This window comes from Microcaecilia unicolor, unplaced genomic scaffold (genome assembly GCF_901765095.1).
Source record: "Microcaecilia unicolor unplaced genomic scaffold, aMicUni1.1, whole genome shotgun sequence".
NCBI classification, from domain to species: Eukaryota; Metazoa; Chordata; class Amphibia; order Gymnophiona; family Siphonopidae; genus Microcaecilia; species Microcaecilia unicolor.
The window spans coordinates 131,520-154,258 of record NW_021963121.1 but is presented as its reverse complement, the minus strand read 5'-3'; the positions used below and the strand labels follow the sequence as shown (position 1 = coordinate 154,258).

The 22,739-nt window shown below is 45.5% G+C and overlaps 1 protein-coding gene across 1 annotated transcript in view; it reads right to left on the bottom strand.

The window, feature by feature from the left end:
* The window catches only part of LOC115458962 (delta(24)-sterol reductase-like), a 48,579-nt gene extending 27,776 nt beyond the window's left edge, over nucleotides 1–20,803 (bottom strand). Inside the window, exons 1-3 of the mRNA XM_030188818.1 lie at nucleotides 20,741–20,803; nucleotides 19,615–19,846; nucleotides 695–850 (exon numbers count right to left, since the gene is read on the bottom strand). Coding sequence (XP_030044678.1) covers nucleotides 695–850; nucleotides 19,615–19,845 — 387 coding nt within the window. The 5' untranslated portion in view covers nucleotide 19,846; nucleotides 20,741–20,803. The remainder of the gene's footprint in view (nucleotides 1–694; nucleotides 851–19,614; nucleotides 19,847–20,740) is intronic.
* Between the last annotated feature and the right edge of the window lie 1,936 nt (nucleotides 20,804–22,739).

Genomic DNA, 22,739 nt, shown 5'->3' with positions numbered 1-22,739 from the left:
CTCACTTGTCGGTCCGATTTCCAGATCATTTATAAATATTAAATAACACCGGTCCCAGCACAGATCCCTGCGGCACTCCACTGTTCACTCTTTGTGACAGAACAGTGTGTTTCAAGCACTGATCCTAAAAGAAGTGCCAGAGCTCCTGAAGTCTTTCCCTCCCCAATAATATTTATATAGCACAGTATAGTGTGTGGTGAATATTTTGGGACTTACTACTTGGAATTAAGGGGTCCTTTTACAAAGGTGCGCTAGCATTTTTAGCACGCGCTAAACGCTAGATACGCCCATATATTCCTATCAGCATCTGTAGCATTTAGCGTGCACTTTTGTAAAAGGAACCCTAAGTGACTTGCCATTAGCGCGCAGCCCATTACCAAAATTCATTGCGTGAGCCCTCAATGCCACCCATTTTGTAGGCTCGTGTACGGTAATGTGGCTGCACTGATTTGCACTGTCACGTCCACTCTCCGCCCCTCCTGACACACCTACTCCAAGAAAAATCAAGACAACATTTTTTTAGTGTGTGGTTTGCAGGCACACATTGGGCTTTTAGCACAGGAGGCCTCAGCGTGTCCCGTGGTAAGCCCTTTTTAAGTTCTAGGAAGCACGAGCTAGTGCTTTCCACAGCTTAGTAAAAGGAGCCCTTAGTGAAATAATGCTATGTTTGGCCATAGACCACTGGGATACTTACTTGTCTTTTGGTGTCTACCTCTAGAATATCCAGTAGATTGATCATTATATTCTTGTGAGTTTTCTTATATTTGCCGACTCGTAGCGATACTGTTAACCAGCCAGGTCTACCAGTGCACATAAAGGTTTTAGCTCCCTCTTTCTTCCAGTCTTGCACCTATAAAGACATTTATTCTGTTAATGTGGAAGCAGCTAAAAACAATTCAAGGTTCCTATCACAAAACACTTGTGTTGAAATGTACTAGTCCCTTACTGAAGTACAATAGTCTCGATTATCCGACCTGCTGTAATCTGACCATCCGGCATATCTGACAGACCCCCTCCCCCCCCAGTGACATCATCGTATTTTGTTTCTATTAAAAATCTTTGTTTTAGAGCAAGCACATATACAGTAATTATGTCTTAGTGCTCCAATCATGCTGCAGAATGTGTTATTGTGTTGTTAACCATAGTTTTTGAAAACCGGAAATCTTATGCTTTTGTTTATACATTGTTTGAATGCTTTATGCAGTGTTTTCCATATTATCTGACTTTTCACTTATCTGACAAAGGGTTACATAGTAACATAGTAGATGACGGCAGAAAAAGACCTGCATGGTCCATCCAGTCTGCCCAAGACAAACTCATATGTGTATACCTTACCTTGAATTTGTACCTGTCCTTTTCAGGGCACAGACCATATAAGTCTGCCCAGCAGTATTTCCCGCCTCCCAACCACCAGTCCCGCCTCCGGTACAGACCGTATAAGTCTGCCCTCCCCTATCCTCGCCTCCCAACCACCACCCCCTCTTCCCCCCAACTGCTCCGCCACCCAATTTCAGCTAAGCTTCTGAGGATCCATTCCTTCTGCACAGGTTGGTCCTGTTTGCATCAGATAATCGAGACTGTACTGTATCATAGCGATTATTACATCCAAATATCCTTAACACATCTGGCATGAAACCTGTGTACTACCTACTCCAAGAATTCTGCAGATATTTTTGGCTTTATGATAAACTGTCCTGGAGAACACTGGACTCTTGGGGGCTCATTTTCAAAGCGCTTAGACTTACAAAGTTCCACAGGTTAGTATGCAACATTGTAAGTCTAAGTGCTTTGAAAATACACCTCTTGGTATAATGAAATAACTTCTACTGGAAATTGCACTGGTACAGAACGGTACCCGGTCAAAAGAAACCAGACAAAAAAGTTCCCGACATAAAAGTCCCAGACAAAATAGACTCCTGACAAAAGGGCTTGATGAAACAGATTTATTTTTGAATGGTATGAATTTCAAGGGTAAATTAGTGAGAAAGCCCACGGCTTGTCACTTGAAAGTCCTGGCACCTGCCCACGGCTTGACTTCACTATCCACACTTGGTATCTAGTGAAAATCATAAATCTGCTCGAAAACATAATCCAGCTTGATTAAGAGTCTATTTTGTCTTGGGTTCCTTTTGTTCTGGGTTTTTTAGGGATGGTCTTTTTTGTCATGGTCTGTTTTGTTTGTAGTCTGTTTTTTTTTTTGGTACGGTCTTTTATAACGGGGTGCCATACAGAACAGATGCAGGAAGTGAGGCAGCGAAAATGACATGCTCCTTAGGCCCTGTGGCAGGCCTTCTCCTCCTGTCCCTGTTACAAAGGGCATAAGAACATAAGCATTGCCATATTGGGACAGACTGAAGGTCCATCGAGCCCAGTATCCTGTTTCTAACAGTGGCCAATCAAGGTCACAAGTACCTGGCAAGATCCCAAAGAGTAAGGGAAATTAAAGTTTACCTGCTAAGTTACTTTGCTTTAGTCCCTCCAGACTTGACACAAACGGGTTATGTACTCCAAACAGCAGGTGGCGACTGAGAACCACTAACTTGTGAGTTTGGCTATAAGCCTGCTGTGCAGCTCCCTCAGAAAGCCAGTAATCGAATAGACAAGCAGTAAATACTGGAAACCCCTATAAAACTCCAGAATTCCCTCTCAGGCAATAAACCACACAGGCTTAGGATGCCTCTAGAACCACCGACTCGCGCAGCACGGAATACACATGTGCAGCCATGGTTGATGCCCCGACACACTTGGGTTCCCAGGGCTCTATTCATTGATTCTGTTTTGTTTCTTTCTACACTCGTCATTTTCTAACCAACATTTGTTCACTAATCTGAACTTAACCCAGAGTGAATTACTACTACTATTTAACATTTCTAGAGCACTACAAAGTGTACGCAGCGCTGTACAAACACAAAAGAAAGACAGTCCCTGCTCAAAGAGCTTACAATCTAATAGACAAAAAGTAAAGCATTTAAATTTAAAATATTTAAGCAGTCAAGCACAAGAGAACAGTCACAGAAGGACAGAAGATGTTGAAGGGTGGTCAGTGTGATTAGGTGTAACTCTGGTTGGAGTAGTGGGAGAAGGTGATAGAAGAATAGAAATGGGTGAGGTAAAGTAATGAGTGGGTTGATAGGGAGGTTATATAAGACATGTCACTCTAGGGGTGGGTAGGATTAAGTCTAAAGCAGGAGAAGGTATTCTCTGCAGCCTATCTGTGAGATGGAAAATGCTCTCTGAAGCTGCTGCTATATAAGTTGTTAGTTTTCTCTCCCTGAAAGAGATCCAAGCCACACCCACGAAGTTCAAACTGTCAGTGGGGAGGGTGAGGGGAGGAAATGGCAGTGCTTGATGAAAAAGAGAGCTCAGTTTGATAGGAGATATACTATAGGATGTCATTCTGAGGCCAGGCTAAGTCTAAAGCAGGAGAAGGTATTCTCTGCAGCCTATCTGTGAGATGGAAAATGCTCTCATGGTATGCAGAGCCACTACCTACAGAACTGGGCAGGCTCTGTGCCAGTCTGGAGGGACTAAAGGGAAATGGGACTTGATATACCGCCTTTCTGAGGTTTTTGCAACTACATTCAAAGCAGTTTACATATATTCATGTACTTATAACAGTAAATTAACAGGTAAGCTCAAATTTCCCCTTCCAAAGAGTCCCCAGACCAGCACAGATGGGAAGCAGCAAAGCAGTGACCATCATGGGTGGGACCCTTGGAGGCCGGCTTCCAAACCCGCATTCCTGGCATGACTGAACATCCAACTGATAGTTATGAGCAAAAGTATGCAGTGAGGACCAAATGGCCACCTTACAAATATCCAGAGGTGGAACCAGAGATACCTCTGCCCATGATATCACTTGACCTCTCGTGAAATGAGCCTTAAGTCCTGAGCACCTGACACCCCTTCAGATCTTCCAGGAGGAGCCATGCAGCTTCCCTCACCAAGTTATCACTCATTCGATAACACTCAAACAAGCATTTCCCTGGTGCAGATCCCTGAAGGAGAGAATCGCCCAATGTATTGCCCTGGTTTCCAGGCCATTGATCGACCACTGAGATTCCTCTGAAGTCCAGAGCCTTTGAGCCACACAAGCCCCAGACACTGGCATCTGTGGTCACCATCGTTCACTGTGGAGTACCAAACCTCCTGCCCTTAGAGAGACTGCACTGCCACAACCACAAGGTTAGACTGTCTCACCAGCCCCCCCCCCCCCCCGAGTGATCTGCATTTCCAGAGTGGGTCTGCAGGGACCACTTGGAAATAACAGCTTCCTGAAGAAGCCTCATCTGTGCCCTGGCCCACTGAACCACTTCCAAGGACGCTGGCGCCCAGTACCTGAAGAAAATCTCTGGCTGGCAGACATCTGGACTCGAGCAAGACCCAAACTTGGGCCTAAAGCTTCTGAATCTGGACCTTGGGGAGGAAGACCCTCCCCACCCTGCTGTCGAAACGGACTCCCAGAAACTCCAACGACCGAGACATACAACTGACTTTTCGCTAGGTTGACCACCCAGCTCTAGGACTGCAATATGCAAACCACCTGAGCCGTGGCCTCACTGCTCTCCTGAAACAACTTCACACAAATAAGCCAATCATCCAGATACAGGTGCACCAAGATACATTCCTTGCACAGCGCTGCTGCCACCACCACCACCACCACCACTACCATAACCTTTGAAAAGGCATGAGGGGTAGTAGACAGACCAAAAGGAAGCGCACAAAATTGATAATGCTTCCCCTCAAACTGTGAAACAAAGGAATCCCTGGTGCCCCTGCTGGATGGGAATATGTAGATAAGCATCCATCAAATCCAAAGATATGAGAAACTCTTCAAGCTGCACGGCCACTATGACCAACCGCAAGGTCTCCATAAGGAAAGAAGGCACCTTGAGGGCCCGATTCACCCCTTTCAGATCCAAAATGGGCCAGAAGGAACCCTCTTTCTTTCTTCAGAATCACAAAATAAATCAAAATCACCCAGTGCTCCACAAGGAACTGGAAGCACTGCCCACAGCCAGATTAATCTGTCTACAGTCTCCCTGATGGCCCTCCCTTTCCAACAGGCTCGACAGAGACTCAAGAAAGGCATCCGGCAGTGGCTGATCCAACTCCAAGTCATATCCGCTGCGCACAATCTCCAGCACCCACTGATCATCGGTGATAAGGGTCCAGCTCTAGTAAAACTCTCTCAACCTTGCCCCTACCGCTTTCGGGAACGGGACCCAGACACCTTCACTGGGTAGAGCGGCCAGGAAGGTACCGGAATCCCAGCCTCCTCCTCGGTCCCCCTGAAAGGACTGCATTTGCTGGAAAAAACCTTTTGCGCTGGCCACAACCAACCTTACCAGGCCTACACTTATGAGCATCTCTAATGCGTCCCCGAACTGAAGCGCCTCTGCCTGACGTCCTAGGTCTGTCCTCCAGGAGCCGGGGAACCATAATCTCCCCCAGGCTCTTGACAAGCTTGACCTGCCTGTCACCAAACAGTAAAAGAGCCCTTAAAGTGAAATTTTCCCAGCTTTGACTCAGAGGCCACATCTGCCAACCAGCCCCGTAACCATAAGGGCCTCCTGGCTGCAACACTCGGCACCATGGACTTAGCCGAAGCTTGAAAATCATATAGGGTATCACATAAAAAAAGAAGAGCCCATCTTGAATATAGCTACTTCTTGATCTACTAAGGCAAGTCAGAACTGAAAATGCTGCTGTTCAAAAAGTGCCCACAAAGATCTTAACGGCCTCAATTTGAAAAAAAAAAACACTTTTGAAGAACAGGGCTAAATTTAAAACTCTAAGTCTGATCTTCAAGGCTCTTAAAAGAAATGGCCCAGAGTACTTGAAGGACCCCGTACACACCTCCAAGGACACTAAGGGCCCTGTTTACTAAGCAGTGTTATAGGCGCGTTAACATTTTTAATGTAGGTTAACCATGCATGCACGTGAACCATGTATGTGCCTACACCATCCCTAAAGGCGCCTACATGGTTAACGCATGCGCTAAGTGTAGGCACGCTAAAATTACTAATGCACTTTAGTAAACAGGGCCCTAAGGTCCTTCCAATGGGTATCCCTAACCACACCCTCTCTAAAAGACATTACACGATGTGATACCCGCAAGCGAGCCTTCTCCAGAAGGTGCACGTGAGGTCAGAGGAATGGTTAACTATTATCTCAGCTAGGGTAGGAGTGGATAAACACGTCCTGCTGCAGTATGTGCAGCCCGAGTCACTCCTTGTGTGTGCGAGTGAGACTAACAAGTTAATTACTTCTTCCATTGAAGGGCCTGGTTGAAGAGCCAAGCTTTCACCTGCTTCCTGAAATAGAGATAGTCTTGTGTTAAGCGGAGCCTTTCAGGGAGTCCATCCCAGAGTGTGGGGGCTACTCCGGAGAAGGCTCGCTTGCGGGTATCACACTCCTACCCTGAGATAACATTTAATCATCTCTCTGACCTCATGTGCAACTTTATTTAGTCACCTTTTATTTTAGAACTCCTCTTAACTATTTTATTTATTCAATTTAATCTCTTCAATACCATACAATCTAAAAGTTCTCAACAGTTTACAATCTACACACACAATAAACAGTTTACAAACTTTAAAACATGCAAAATATATGTTCCATCTTTGCTTATACCTTGCACTGTCTATTAAAATGTTCTATTACGTATCGTGTTGACATAGTAGGTTGTATACTATGCCATACTTTGTATTGTTATTTGAATATTTTAATGCTGTAATTGTCTATTGCTTATGTTTGATTTAGTCTTACTGTACTCCGCCTTGAGTGAATTCTTTCAAAAAGGCGGTAAATAAATCCTAATAAATAAATACATTTATTTGAGGACAATAAGTAAGAAGAGAGTCAAAAATAACTCCCAGAACTTTCAAGGTTCCTTCAAAAGGAAGAGAGATATTTCCCTTGAATGAAACAGAAGGAAAAGATGGAATCAGTGTTCCAAACCACAGGTCTTAGAAGAATTAAGCTTAAACCAAAATCTGTCAGCCCATACCACTACTACTAATCATTTCTAAGTGCTACTAGACGTACGCAGCGCTGTACACTTGAACATGAAGAGACAGTCCCTGCTCGACAGAGCTTACAATCTAATTAGGACAGACAAACAGAACAAATAAGGGATAAGGACAAAGAGTAGCAAGATTCCGTGCAGAATCCTAAAGAGTAGCAAGATTCCGGAATCCCATAGTAGCAAGATTCTGTGCAGAATCCTAAAGAGTAGCAAGATTCCGGAATCCCAAGACTACTACTACTACTTATCATTTCTATAGCACTACTAGACGTACGCAGCGCTGTACACTTGAACATGAAGAGACAGTCCCTGCTTGACAGAGCTTACAATCTAATTAGGACAGACAAACAGGACAAACAAGAGATAAGGGAATATTAAGGTAAGGATGATAAAATAAGGGTTCTGAACAAGTGAATAAGGGTTAGGAGTTAAAAGCAGCATCAAAAAGGTGGGCTTTTAGCTTAGATTTGAAGACGGCCAGAGATGGAGCTTGATGTAGTGGCTCAGGAAGTCTATTCCAGGCATATGGTGCAGCAAGATAAAAGGAACGGAGTCTGGAGTTAGCAGTGATTAGTAGATCATAGTAATCTTGAGCACAGGCTGACTACAATGTAAGAGAGATATTTCCCTTGAATGAAACAGAAGGAAAAGATGGAATCAGTGTTCCAAACCACAGGTCTTAGAAGAATTAAGCTTAAACCAAAATCTGTCAGCCCATGAGCGAATCCTAGAAATACAAGAAATGATGTTGGAAAGACGAGAGATACTTCTAAAGAGTGCCTGACTCTGGCAAAAAGCATCTTTAGGTTTCCCAATCTTTTGTTAAACATTTGCCTTCTTCTGTGATCTGGCTACCTAAATATTTTTTTTTAAGTTCAAATGTATTTATTTTCAAAAAAATATACAAATAAACAAAAGAAACACAGTCCTAACCAGCATGTCATAAAAAGTTCTAAACAATGCAATATCCTTAAATATAGAATTCCATTACATACGGTTAAAGACCAAAATGGACAGGTTTACTTAGCAAGGAATGAATTCACAGTTGAAATTTGACAAAATTTGGCTACTTGTTCCCACGTTTTATGAAATACCGGTAAAGAATTGGTACGTTCAGCTAGTATTTTTTCATATTTAAAAGTCATACATACAGTAGCCCACCAAAAGCAAAAAGAAACCAGTTTATGATTTTTCCAATTTTTTATAATAGTAGAGATTGCTACCGCTAATAGTGCATCAAATAATTTATAGTTACACTTAACTCCTGCTTGTTTCAACCCTGCAGAACGAAAAACTATAATATGGAATGAAAGAGGGAGATTCAAATGAAAGATAGCACAAATTCTGTCCCAAACTGATGACCAGAAATCCTGAAGATCCGGGCACGAAAAACACATATGCTCTAATGTACCCATATCTCCATTACAAGACCAGCACAAATTTGAAGATGTAGAATCCACCTTATGTTGTTTAACTGGGGTCCATCATGCTTTATGTGAAAGTAAGAAAAGAGATTACAATATAGGGGCAGAAGCAACAGGTTTCATAGATTTAATCCAAAACCATTTCCATAACTTATCAGACATGGCATTAGTGTCCCTTGTCCATATATCTTGAAGAGCCACAATTTTCGAGCGACTAGATGGTAGGAGTACAGAATAAAATTGTGAGGCTATTCCCTTTGTTTTAGTTATAGAGTCAAATATATGAAAAATGCCAGGGTTTAACTGTGCATTATAATACTTCCTCAGCCATTTGGCAAGTGCAGACTTCAATTGTAAATACCTAAAATATTGAGTATTAGCTCTTTAAAAGAGATAATATTAGTGCCAGAACATAAATCAATTATACAATATATTCCACAGGAAATCCACTCCTTCCAAATAAAAGAGCCATCATTTTTTATGTGAGCATGGCTCCAAAGTGATGCCATCTGAGAAGAGGACAAGGATATTTCACAAGTAGAATCTAAAAATAATAACAGCCTTAAGAGTGTCATAAATAATGGGCCATGAGGTAACTATGGCGGAAGATGACAATAAAGGTAGAAAGTCTAATGAAAGAGGATGAGCCATCTTTTGTTCCAAACGAAGCCATGCAGGAGCAGGCACACTAGAACAATTAAGCCATGCTACTACTCCTTTTAGTAAAAATGCCTGTTGATATAAAAAGAAGTCTGGCAATTTCAGACCTCCTAAATGGCATGGCATACGTAATTCAGATAATGAAATTCTAGCAGGCTTATTTTTCCATAGAAAAGAAGAAATAATATTATGTAAAACCTTAAAAAAGGACTTAGGAAATCGGAATGGAAGCATACTCATTATATACAGAATACGTGGAGCAATGACCATTTTTATAGTCTCAATTCTCCCCCACCAACTAAGATGCAAGGGAGACCATATAGTACAGGTGTCTCGAGTATTTTTCAAAAGTAAATCCATATTGATTTTGATTGTGTCTTCCCAAGAAACCCCAAAAAAAGGCTCCTAGGTATTTAATTTGAGTTGGACACCATCTTATAGGGAAGGCTGTTATTTGTGATTTATTACAATGTATGTTCAAGGGCATTAATTCAGTTTTTGATCAATTAACTTTATATCCAGAAAGAGAACCAAAGTGTTCCAACAAATTGGATAGAAAAGGAGATGTTTCTGGATTAGAGATATACAACAGGATATCATCTGCACACAAAGGAAGTTTAACTGAAGTATTCCCAACAGAACACCCTGGAGTTCTGGCTGACTTTTAATAGCTATGAGAAGAGGTTCTAATGCCAGGAGGCATAGTAAAGGTGATAAGGGGCTTCCTTGCCTAGTGCCTCTATAGAGAGGAAACGAGTCTGAAAGTGAAGAATTTATCAAACGTTTAGCAGTCGGTGATGAATACAAAGCAGATACCATATCAATAAAATGGTTACCAAAGTTAATCCATTTCAAAACTTGGAATAAGAATGGCCATTCAACATAATCAAACGCCTTTTCAGCGTCTAAAGAAATTACACAAGTTGGAAGGTGTTTAGACAGGTGTAATATATTTATTTATTTATTTTATTGCATTTGTATCCCACATTATCCCACCTCTTTGCAAGCTCAATGTGGCTTACAATACATCATGGATAGTGGAAATGAGAAGAGGTTAAGCATTTGGAGTTACAGCAGGGTTTGTGTTGGATGGTGATGGAAAGCGTTAGAGTAAGAGACAAGAGGTCTTGATTTACATTCATGGTATAAGTGTGAGTTTCGCATGACTTGGTCTTTGTGATAGGTCTTGTCGAAGAGATGGGTCTTTAGTAGCTTCCGGAAGTTGGTTAGTTCATGGACGGCTTTCAGGTTACATGGTAATGCGTTCCAGACCTGTGCGCTCATGTAAGTGAAGGTTGATGCGTGCATTAGTTTGTACTTTAGACCTTTGCAGTTGGGGAAATGAAGATTGAGGAATGTGCGAGAAGATTTTTTTAGCATTCCTGGATGGTAGGTCTATCAAGTCTGACATGTATGCTGGGGCATCGCCATGGATGATTTTGTGTACTAGGGTGCATACTTTGAACGTGATGCGCTCTTTGATATGACTAAAAACTCTAGAATCCATATCTATTAGGCATAAAACCATTTTGTTCAGGAGCAATTAAATGACCAATTACCGATGTTAACCTGTTAGCCAATACTTTTGCGAATATTTTACAGTCATAACTTAACAAAGATATAGGACGGTAATTACCGGCCAAAAGAGGATCCCTTCCTGGTTTTTCTAAGAGAATAATTACAGCTTCTGACATAGAGGGAGAACACTTTTTGTTATTAATACAATGATAGTAGTAGTAGTAGATTATATAAATGTAATAACCTAAGCATTAATATAGACGAAAATGTTTGATAATATTCTATAGTAAAGCCATCATTACCAGGGGATTTTCTGAGTTTCAATGAAGAAATTGCTTTTTTGAGTTCCTGTATGGAGACATCAGCATCCAGATTGGAGAGAGATTGCGTATCAAGTTTTGGCCTTTGCAAACAGTGTTAAAAAGAGCTCATTTGTTCAGAAGAGACTTTATGTTGAGAAGAATATATGTCCTTATAAAAATCCAAGAAATGGTTGAAGATGTCTTTTTGCTTCGTCAATACCTTGCTGTTTAATAGCATGAATCATAGTTTTCTTCTTTGCTCCTTTCAGATAGCTGGCCAAGATTCTACCAATTCTATTCATTCCTGCAAAGTAAACAGCAGATTGAGCAGAGAGTTGAATGCCCACCTTTAAGCTTAGTATTTTATTAAAGTTAAATTTGAGTTTCTGAAGTTTAACAAGATCTTCCGCCAAACTGGATAACATATAACTGATGTTCAGACAAAGATATTCCTTTTTCAAGTTGGAGTATCTCATTCTTATGTTGCTTGTGAATAAATGCGGAATGAGCAATAATGACTCCCCGGATATATGCCTTATATGAGTCCCATATTGTTAAGGGAGAAACATCTGTGGTATTATTCAATTCAAAGAACGTTGCCGTATGAACTGTGAATTTTCTGAAGAAAGGCTTCTTCCTGTAATAGAGATGAATTAAAGCACCACATTGTGGATTTCTGCATCACAGAATTAATATTCAGAGTACACGTAATAGCAGCATGATCACAAATATGCATTGGTTCAATAGATGAGGTAGACAAAGTGTCAATAAGTGATTTAGAGAGAAACCAATAGTCTAACCTTGAGTAAGATTTATGAGGATTGGAGAAAAACGTACAATCCAATGTGTCCGGATGAAGCAATCTCCAAGCGTCAATCAGGCCATATTGGGCTATTAGATCATGAAGAGCTTTGTAAGAATTGGTAACTTTATATTTAACTGTTGATTTTCTATCAAGAACATAGTCTTTAGGAATATTCATAACTCCTCCTATAATGATGTGAAATCTGGTGAGATAAGTCCTTGAAAAATTGTGGACAATCAAGATTACGACCATACACATTAATAAACACAAGTAACATTTTGAATAGTCAACACCAAAATAATCTATCTGCCTTCTGAGTCTGTGTGATGGTTAGTGAACCTCTAGCCAATAAAATAGCAACACCATTCTTCCTTTTAAGACTAGGAGAGAAAAAAAACAGGAAGTAAACCATTTAGATTTCAATTTTACAGATTCTAAAGCAGATAAATGTGTCTCTTGTAAAAAAGCAACTGATGCAAAGACTGTAAATAGGACAAGATTTTTTTTCCTTTTTATGGGATTCAGTATACCTTTGACAATAAGAGACACACTTCATATGATTACTCATTTTAGTAAGAAAGAGGATATATGTTTGCGCTAAGGCACCCAAATGACGTCAAACACTGTTGCATTGTATAGGATATTACATTGACCTTAACACAAAAAAAACCCCAAAAACCCAGAACAGTCATGGCATAAAAATGTAAAAATAACAATAAAAGAGTATACCATAATAGTCTAAATCTCCCTTAGGAGTCTCCCGGAGGTGAGAGTGTGAATGGAGATGAAAAAGAAAAAAAAAAAAAAACTCATCCCCCTCCCTAAAAGAGAAATATTAGCTACTATTAACCTTCAAATATAAGTGTACGACTACTTACAGCTCATGGTATATATAATATACACGCATATACCATCTCATGAAAAAGATTACAAAACGTCTTTACATGAGTCACGTAGTTGTTTGCATACAGGCCCCTTCGTGTTCAGTAATATATTTTTCCAAAATAACAGTAAAAATTTTTGTGATTTCAAGATGCGTCACGTTCATGCGAGCAGGGCTTAAAAGACCAAATCGGGCATTCAAAGCCCTCAGATGAGGACAAAGATTTAGAAATTTCCTTCGAAGATCCACTGTATATTTGGTGAAGTCCGGTAAAAATTGAAGGTGATTACCATTCCACTTAATGTTCTGTTGCCTCTTAGCAAGTTGCAGAATTTCGGAGACTTGAGGAAAATGAAGGATTTTCATTATACTAGGGCTTGGCGTTTTCCCGCCAGAAAAATTACCAGATGGAATTCTGTGTGCTCTTTCTATTTCAAAAGAATGCTGAAAAGAGATCGTCAGTAGCTTTGGGATAAATTCCTCAAGAAATCTAATGGGATTTTCCTCCTCTGAATGCTCTGGAAGACCTAGCAGACGGATATTGTTCCGACGCTGTCGATTTCCTGCGTCGTCCATGGCTAGTTGCATATCCTTCACCATTTTAATAGCACGTTGAAATACTAGGCAGCTAAGGCGTTGTTCTAATTGATCCAATCTTCCTTCAAACAAATCAAGATGCGCATTGAGGCGAGCAACCTGACTTGATAAATTTTACATCTGAAGAATTCTCAGACAGCATTCCTGTTATTGATGTAAGTTGCTCTGTTATTAAAACAAAAGTAGCAATGACGTCAGGCTTGTCTCTTGTAACTTTCTCCAGCGATGATAGATCCGGTTTTGATCGTTTAGAGCTGGAACCCATTGTAAGAGTCGACTCACTCTTCAATTGTTTGCTAGTAGCCATTAATTAAGTGTTATTAAGCAAATATATACTTCTTACTTGTAGAAAAAGAAGGTTAAATCATGTTATTAAGCCAGGGAGGTGAAGAGCTTCCTTATCATGGTGAAATTAGATCTTACCTGCTAATTTTCTTTCCTCTAGACCCTCCAGACCGGTCAAGACGCATGGGTTATGTCCTCCTACCAGCAGAGGGAGACTGAGAAACACTGAGCTTTTGAATACTGTATATATAACCTGTGCAGTACATTCACTAGCCAGTATAACCCTGACAAAGCAGAGAAAAAAAACAACAACAACACCAACTAGAACTAATAACCCCGTACGTGGTCATTGCCAACTGGACACTTTCTTCATATCCTTCATTGTGCCCTTCATATAGTGTGTGCTTCCACAGGTGGACTAACAAACACGGTCACACCTGACCAGACTTATACAAACCAAGTCTGAAACCATAGAAATCACACTCAACAGCTGCCAAGATAGAACAACCGACTACAGACCTCTTGGCCTACAGTACAGACAGGGCGGGCCTTGACCGGTCTGGAGGGTCTAGAGGAAAGAAAATTAGCAGGTAAGATCTAATTTCACCTTCCTCCACGACCCTCCAGACCGGTCAAGACGCATGGGACGTACCCAAGCAGTAATATCTTAAGGGCGGGAACCACGTAGGCCCGAGGTCAACACCGCAGCCCCAAACCCTGCCTCTTCCTTGGCATGCACATCAATCCTGTAATGTTTAACAAAAGAATGCAATGACGACCAAACCGCCGCTCGACAAATATCTAATGGAGGAATCATACTACTCTCCGCCCAGGAAGCCGCCATACCCCTGGTAGAATGAGCCGAAAATTCCTTAGGGACCACGCGGCCCTTCAGCAAATACGCCGAAGCAATTGGCTCCTTCAACCATCTCGCTATCGTAGCTTTGGAAGCTGCCGCGCCCTTCCTTGCCCCACCATGGCGAATGAATAAACGATCAGAGAGCCTATAGTGTCGAGTTCTGGAAATGTAACAGCGCAAGACTCTTCGCACATCTAACTTGGCCAGTCGACGCTGCTCTGCATCCCCGGCCAAATCACCTAAAACTGGCAAGGAAATCACTTGATTCACATGAAACTCTGAAACCACCTTGGGCACGAAGGACGGCACCGGGCGCAACGAGACCTTCTCCTTGGAAAAAGACAAAAAGGGCTCTCTACAAGACAAAGCCTGAAGTTCTGACACCCGCCGAGCTGAAGTAATAGCCACCAAGAACACCGTCTTTAGGGACAGATCCTTATCTGAAACAGAAACCAAAGGCTCAAACGGCGGCCTCACCAAAGTATCCAAAACGAGATTCAAATCCCACGGAGGCACCATCCGCCGCCGGGGCGGGCGCAGTAACAACACCCTTCAAAAATCGAACCACATCAGGACTAGAAGCTAACGACTTTCCCTGGAGCTTCCCACGGAAACACGACAAAGCCGCTACCTGCACCTTCAAAGACGACAAGGCCAAACCCCTGTCCATACCATCCTGTAAAAACTCCAAAACATCTGTCACCGACGCCCGAAAGGGAAGAACCTGCCTACCTGCACACCAATGCTCAAAAACTCTCCAGACCCGGACATACGCCAGCGAAGTGGACTGCCTACGCGAACTCAACATCGTATCGATAACTCTGGCCGAAAAACCTTTCTTCCTTAACCTGTGCCTCTCAAGAGCCAGGCCGTAAGCGAGAACCGATCCGGATCTGGCATAACTATCGGTCCCTGACACAACACCCCTGAATCTGACAGCGGCAGAGGATCCGCTATCGCCAATCGCACCAGATCTCCGTACCACGGCCGACGCGGCCAATTCGGGGCTAACAGAATCACTTGTCCGGGGTGTCGAGCAATGCGCTGAATCACCCGACCGACCAACGGCCATGGGGGAAACACATACAGCAACTCCTGCGGCCACGGCATTAGGAGCGCATCTATGCCTTCCGCTCGAGGATCCCTCCGGCGACTGAAAAACCTCTGAACCTGAGTATTGCGGGCCGTTGCCATGAGATCCATCACGGGAAGTCCCCAGACCGACACAATGCGATTGAACACCGACCGATGAATCGACCACTCTCCGGGGTCTAGAGCATGCCTGCTTAGGTAATCTGCCTCCACGTTGTCTACTCCAGCCACATGTGCCGCGGAGAGCGCTAGAAGATGAATCTCCGCCCATTGACACAACAGCGCCGCCTCCTCCGCGACCGCCTGACTCTTTGTGCCCCCCTGACGGTTGACATAAGCCACGGCGGTGGCGTTGTCGCAAAACACCCGGACTGCTTTCCTTACCAGCACACTCTGAAACGCCAGAAGCGCTAGCCGAATGGCCCGGGTTTCCAAACGATTGATGGACCACTGAGCTTCTACCTGAGACCAGCGTCCTTGAGCTACCTGACCGAGACAATGAGCTCCCCAGCCCTGAAGACTGGCGTCTATGACGAGAACCACCCACTGCGGAGCCTCCAACGGCATTCCCTTCTCCAGATTGCCTGGGTCTAACCACCACTGGAGACTGAGGCGTGGGGTAACCGGCAGCTGAAGGCGTACATCCAACTCCTGCGACAGAGGCGCCCACCGACTGAGAAGAGCTGACTGCAACTGCCGCATATGCGCCCGGGCCCACGGAACTACCTCTATGGTGGCCGCCATTAACCCCAGGACTTGCAGGTACTCCCGGGCCGTCGGAGCCGCCCTTGACAGAAATAGTCGGATCTGACTCTGCAACTTGCGAATCCGGGGGCCCGGCAGAAAGACCCGACCGTTCCTGGTATCGAATAGAACCCCCAGGTACTCCAGCGACTGCGACGGCACCAGGTGACTCTTGCCAAAGTTCACTACCCAGCCCAGAGACTGAAGAAAGTGCACCACTCGAGCAGTCGACTCCTCGCTCTCCGACTGGGACTTTGCCCGAATCAACCAGTCGTCCAGATACGGGTGCACCAGAACCCCTTGCTTCCGCAAGGCCGCTGCCACTACCACCATGACCTTGGAAAAGGTTCGAGGAGCCGTTGCTAGTCCGAAAGGCAGAGCACAAAACTGAAAATGCTTCCCTAAAACCGCAAAACGCAGAAATCGCTGATGAGCGGCCCGAATGGGGATGTGCAGATAAGCCTCCGTCAGATCCAAAGACATGAGAAACTCCCCTTCCCGCACCGCGACAATGACCGACCTCAATGTCTCCATGCGGAAAGAGGAGACTCTGAGGGCTGCATTGACTGCCTTCAGATCCAAGATAGGTCGAAAGGCATCCTCCTTCTTTGGGACCACAAAGTAGATTGAATAGCAGCCCAAGCGGCGCTGAGCGGCGGGAACAGGTACCACCGCCCCCAGACTGATCAGCCGCGCCAACGTGTCTCGCACCGCCGCCCGTTTGAGTCTCGAAAGACAAGGGGACTCCAGGAACCTTTCGGGAGGCGAGCCGTCGAACTCCAGAGCGTACCCGTCTCGCACCACTTCGAGGACCCACTGATCCGATGTGATTCGGGCCCAGTCCTGGTAAAACTGACTCAGCCGAGCCCCTACCCGAACCAGGGCCTGGACCCGCAACCTTCATTGTGAATTACGCCCCGACACCTGTCCTCCCGCGGAGAAATCACGGCCTCCGCGCCGATTCCCCCGAAAGGACTGAGTTCGCTGGAAAAACCGACCTCTAAAGGCCCCACTAGTCCTCCCGGGCCTATACCGGCGAGCCTCCTTAAACCGCCCTCGGGAGGAAGTACCCCTGAACGCCGCCTTAGGACGAAAATCCGGAAGACGAGGGGCCTTGGCATCGCTGAGACCTTTCACCAACTTATCCAAATCCTCCCCAAAGAGCATGGACCCCTTAAACGGGAGAGAGCAAAGCTTCGCTTTGGAGGCCGCGTCTGCGACCCAACCTCGCAACCACAGTGCCCTACGTGCCCCCACCAGCATAGCCATATTCTTGGCCGAAGCACGGAGTAAATCATAAAGCGCATCAGACAAAAAAGGAGGATCCCATTTCCAATTTGGCTAATTCCTGAACCCCGGAGGTCCCAACCTCCACCGAGTCATCAAGCAGTTTCTCGGCCCAACGGAAATACGCCCTCGCAACCAGCCCCCCACAAATCGAGGCCTGCAGGGCCAGGGCCGACAAATCAAAACTCCGCTTGAGGAAGGCCTCAAGTCTCCTATCCTGGGGATCCCGGAGAGCAGTCCCCCCGTCTACCGGTATAGCCGTGGCTTTGGTGACTGCTGTCACCACCGCATCCACTGTGGGAGCCTTAAAGGAATCTCTATCTTCCTGTGGGAGCGGGTACAGCCTAGACATCGCTTTAGACACTTTACAGGGAGAATCCGGCGAATGCCACTCTTGAACCACCATATCCCGGATGTCCTTATTCATGGGAAAAGACCTAGCCTGCCGCTGAATCCCCTTAACCAAGGGATCCACCTGCCTAGCCTCCCCCAAAACCGCCTCTGGCTGTTCGAACTTAAGGGTGGAAGAAACCTGCTCAATGAGTTCCGCAAGCTCCTCCCTGTGAAAAATTCTCACTACAGAAGGATCCTCCCCCGGGACCACCAATTCCGGCTCTTGAGGACCCTCAAACCCCTCAGGATCCGCGCTATCACTCAAGGCCCCTTCAGATCCTACAGGAGAGAATCCCTCCTCGTCGTCCCACTCAAACCGAGGCCTCTTAGTCGGAGCCGCACAAACCCCCTCCCCTAAAGGTGGGGGTCCCGACTTCCAGGCTTGAAACAGGGTCCATACAAAATCCGGAGGAAAACCAACTCCTCCTGGACCCTCCGGCGCCACCTTCGGAGCCGATCCGGTAGCAGCAAGGCCGAAAACAGCTGATTCCGCGGGGCGCGCGGAATCCAAAATGGCGGCCGTTCCCGCCAAAACTAAATTCGTTGAAACCGGCCCTGCCGAAGTTGCTGCTACTCCCAACATCCCCGAACTAACTGGGGCCTCCGCTATTAACACAGGGGGTGCCGCCACCGGCGCGACCTGCTTCGGTTCGCCGCACAGCCGGCACTGACCTCCCGGCGCCTCTATACCCCGACGCGAGCACGCGCGACAGCGAAGAAGTTTGCCCGCCATAACTTCAAAGCACTGACCGGCGCAAACACTCTGTCTCACAGCTTTCCCCACAATCATTATCCGCCCTGCTCTCTCTCACTCTTTCGCCAGTAATAGGAACGGGCCTGCCGTCTGTTGCTATGTAAACAAAGCTGCAGACGACTCTTGAAGGGATATTACCAACAAGGCTGCAGACGGCTCTTAAAGAGATATTACCAATTTCTCCTTGGCAGCTGAAAAGTGGGGGCTCTCAAGGCTACAATACTAGAAAGCAGCCGAGGCACAAGCTGCCAGCGTCTCCAGAGAGAGCAGCACAGGGCGAGGGACCTGAAAACAGGTGTAACACCCCAAGGGGGAAACTGGGCCCCACCGGACCCAGGGCCCCGAAGCACTTTTTTTTTTTTTTCTCCACGTACAGGGAATACTCCAAACCAATAAATAAGGAAATAAGAGGAGAAACCCCCTTAACTATATAACCAAACTACCTCACCAGACTATTGAAGACTGCACAGGCTGTCCATTTACCTCTGCTGAGACTGAGAAAATACTGGCTAGTGAATGTACTGCACAGGTTATATATACAGTATTCAAAAGCTCAGTGTTTCTCAGTCTCCCTCTGCTGGTAGGAGGACATAACCCATGCGTCTTGACCGGTCTGGAGGGTCGTGGAGGAAGCTGCCATTCTTCAACCGCTCTCTAGCGCCCCCTGGCTACCTAAATATTTGTATTCTTTGGTTTGTTTCCATTTCCGACTGTCAGCTAATATTCAGCTATAAAAGTCTTTTCAACAATTGTGATGACTCATCTTCTTGGTGTTTGTTCCTTACACCTCACTAGTTATGCATAATCTGGTTATTATTTCATGTAGATCTTTTGTCTTTGAAGCTAATACTGCAAGTTCACTGTATCACATGCTTGCCACTGACACAAACACATACAGACATCAAAAGATACCCTGAAATGGAAAAATGCAGGTGGTTTAGGAAAATATTGTTTCACGCAGGATCTGCCACACCATCATACCTGCTTCTGGATTTGCTTCACCCTCTGATTGTGAAGTTTTGGGGCGCTGCACATCTTGAACACCACCCAGGCCCTCAGGTTGTAATAGACATCAAAGATAAGGGACAGTGGCAGCAGGAAGAGGCAGACAAAGATCCAGCGGTGGTGAACAATCACATACTCCAAGCCCTTCCCCTTCACCCAGAGCAGGAAAAGGAGCCCGAGCCCTGCCAGGTACAGCGCAGTGTCCATGCTGCAACAGAAAGATATGAGAGACACACACTGTAAATCAAGTAGCAGCTTGGCCGTCAGTGACTCTCAACCGGGTCCTCCCGTTATCTGTTTCTTTTTCAGCTAAATCTACAATGAATATTCATCAAATAGATCTGCAGATGCAAATCTACCCACTCAGTTATGAAAGCCCACCTCTACAACTACCCTAATCACTCCCTTCCTTCTTCTCTCTTCCCTTACTTAATCTCTGCACAATACTAACTGTATCTGATATCATGGAATAACAATGTTAACAAAACTATGTAAGCCACATTGAGCCTGCAAATAGGTGGGAAAATGTGGGATACAAATGCAATAAATAAATAAAATATGCGTGAAATCGATTTCTGCATGCAAAGCTTATCTTGGTGCAATGTACCTCATCATGTGTATTCATTACAGATATGCAGAAATGCATTAAAGTTAGTGAATTCAAAATCAGTCCAGGAGAACCTGCAACTGCTCTTAGGAAAGGTGGGGAGACAGACTCTACATGCCCTTATCCACACACACCTAGGCTGTCAAAGGGCCGGGCCCCCTGCATTGCCCCTCACCTCCGAAAGCGCAGCAAGCAGCTGCAGATCACCTCCCATCGGGCCTCCTTCCCTCCCTGTGTCCCGCCCTTGCCTGACGTAACTTCTGTGAGGGCGGGACACAGGGAGGGAAGGAGGGGGCTCGAAGGGAGGTGAGGTGATCTACCGCTGCTTGTTGCTTGCAGCGCTTTCGGAGGTGAGGCGCTGAGACTGTGAGTTCAATGCAAAGAGCCCGGCCCGGTGGAGGGGGCCTGGCCCGGCAGCCCTGCACCTAGGTACATGTCCCTATCCCAGCAAATCAATGAAACCAAACAAATATATCCCACACTGCACCGGCTCACCTCTCTAGAGTCGGACCTCGAGCCCAGTCCCACAGCACAGCAGGCTGCTACAGGAGCTTCCCGAATGCAACCGCCGCTCACACACACCTCCTCCTCCAAGCCGCCTGCTCCGCCCACTCACACACCTCCCAGCCGCCTGCTCCGCCCATTCCCTGAACTCATTGGCCAGGGCCTGTAGCCATCAGTGAGGCCAGATTGTGCGTAAAGCAGCGCTCCCCCAATGGGAAGGCGAGAGAAGGATCGGACCACAAGCTGCGGGTCTGGGATTTGACGTTCCCGGCCCGCCCCTTCAGCAGTGGCGGTAAGTGCCGGAATAAGAGAAGTCAGTCACCCCAAGATCTGTTCCATTCGGAAAGCCCTGCCTTAAAAGGTGGAGGACAAAAGATTTTGGTTTTACTTATTTGATAACTTTTTAATTTATTTGGAAGCTTCCCATATTTAGGTATAAATATCAGGAAATAAAAATTGAATATCACTAAAAACAGCTTAAAATTATTATAGCTGGTAGCAGTGGCGTAGCTAGGGTAGTTGACACCCGGGGCCGGTCATTTTTTAACACCCCCCCCCCCCCCCCCCCCCAAATCCAGTACTAGGCATGCCGAGAATACAAAACACTCAGGACCTATAGCGCAATTCTACCATACCATAACAGTCATTTCTACAACTCACACAAGCATCTTAAACGCTACAGTGAGCACTAGAACATCAATTCACTTATTGTAAAACGAAAACAGACAGATTAGTACAGATCGTGGATCCTGCACAGTCAATGCCAACTGAAAGCCATGTCTTTTTCACAAACACAGATACACCCTAATCCACTATAGAATAAGTAATCATAAACTTTCTATTTAGACAAAAATTAAACTGATCCCCCGATGCCACACTCTGCATACAATGCAACACCACAGAAACAGAAAATGTCCCCTAGTACTGTGCAAAATATAAACACAGTGGATGTAAATTTGAAAAAACTAACAAATCCGATCATCACTTTACAAATTAACAAATAGAAATAAAACAAATATAGAAAATAAAATACCATTTTATTGGACTAATACATTTAGCTTTCAGAGGCCAAAACTTCCTTCCTCAGGTCAGCAGAAACCAGAGACAACAAACTATAAAAAAATATATTTTATTTATAGTTTGTTGTCTCTGGTTTCTGCTTTCCTCATCTTCTTTTCACTGTCTTCCTTCCATCCAGCATCTGTCTTCGCTCTTTCTCTGAAATCCAGTGTCTGCCCTCTCTAATGTCCCTTCCATCCAGTGTCTGCCCTCTCTCTCTGCCCCTTCCATCCACCATCTGCCCTTTCTCGCTGCCCTCCCTCTCCCATCCATCCAGGGGCTGCCCTCCCTCATGCTCCCCCCCTTCCATCCAGGGTCTGTCCCCTCTCTCTGCCCCCTCTTTCCACCTGCACCTAGTTCCAGTTCCAGCCCACATCTCCCACCTGCCACCCTTTTCAGCCCCACTATCCCACCAGTCCCAAGCCCTTTTCTCCCATCAGTCCTGGGCTTCAGCCCCCAGCCACTTCTCCCTGTCCCCTTTTCAGCCCCTCGTTTCAACCCAGCCCTTTTCTCTCACCAGTCCCGAGCTTCAGCCCCAGCCAGTTCTCCCTGTCCCCTTTAAAGCCCCCAGCCCCCACAGTTTCAGCCCCTGCCCCTTTTCAGCCCCCAGTTCCAGTTTCAGACCCCTTCTCCCATGAGCACTTCCCTCCCCAGTCCCCTTATCCCCTCTGAGCACCCCCACCCCTCCCCAATCCCCATTCTCCCCTCTGAGCACCCCTACCCTCCCCAATCTCCTTCTCACCTCTGAGCATCCCTCCTCTGAACTCCCCCACCCCTCCCCAATCCCCTTCTCACCTCTGAGTATCCTTCTGAGCTCCCCCAACCTCCCCAATCCCCTCTGAGCACCCCCACCCCTCCCCAATCCCCATTCTCCCCTCTGAGCACCCTCACCCTCCCCAATCCCCTTCTCACCTCTGAGCACCCCTCTCCA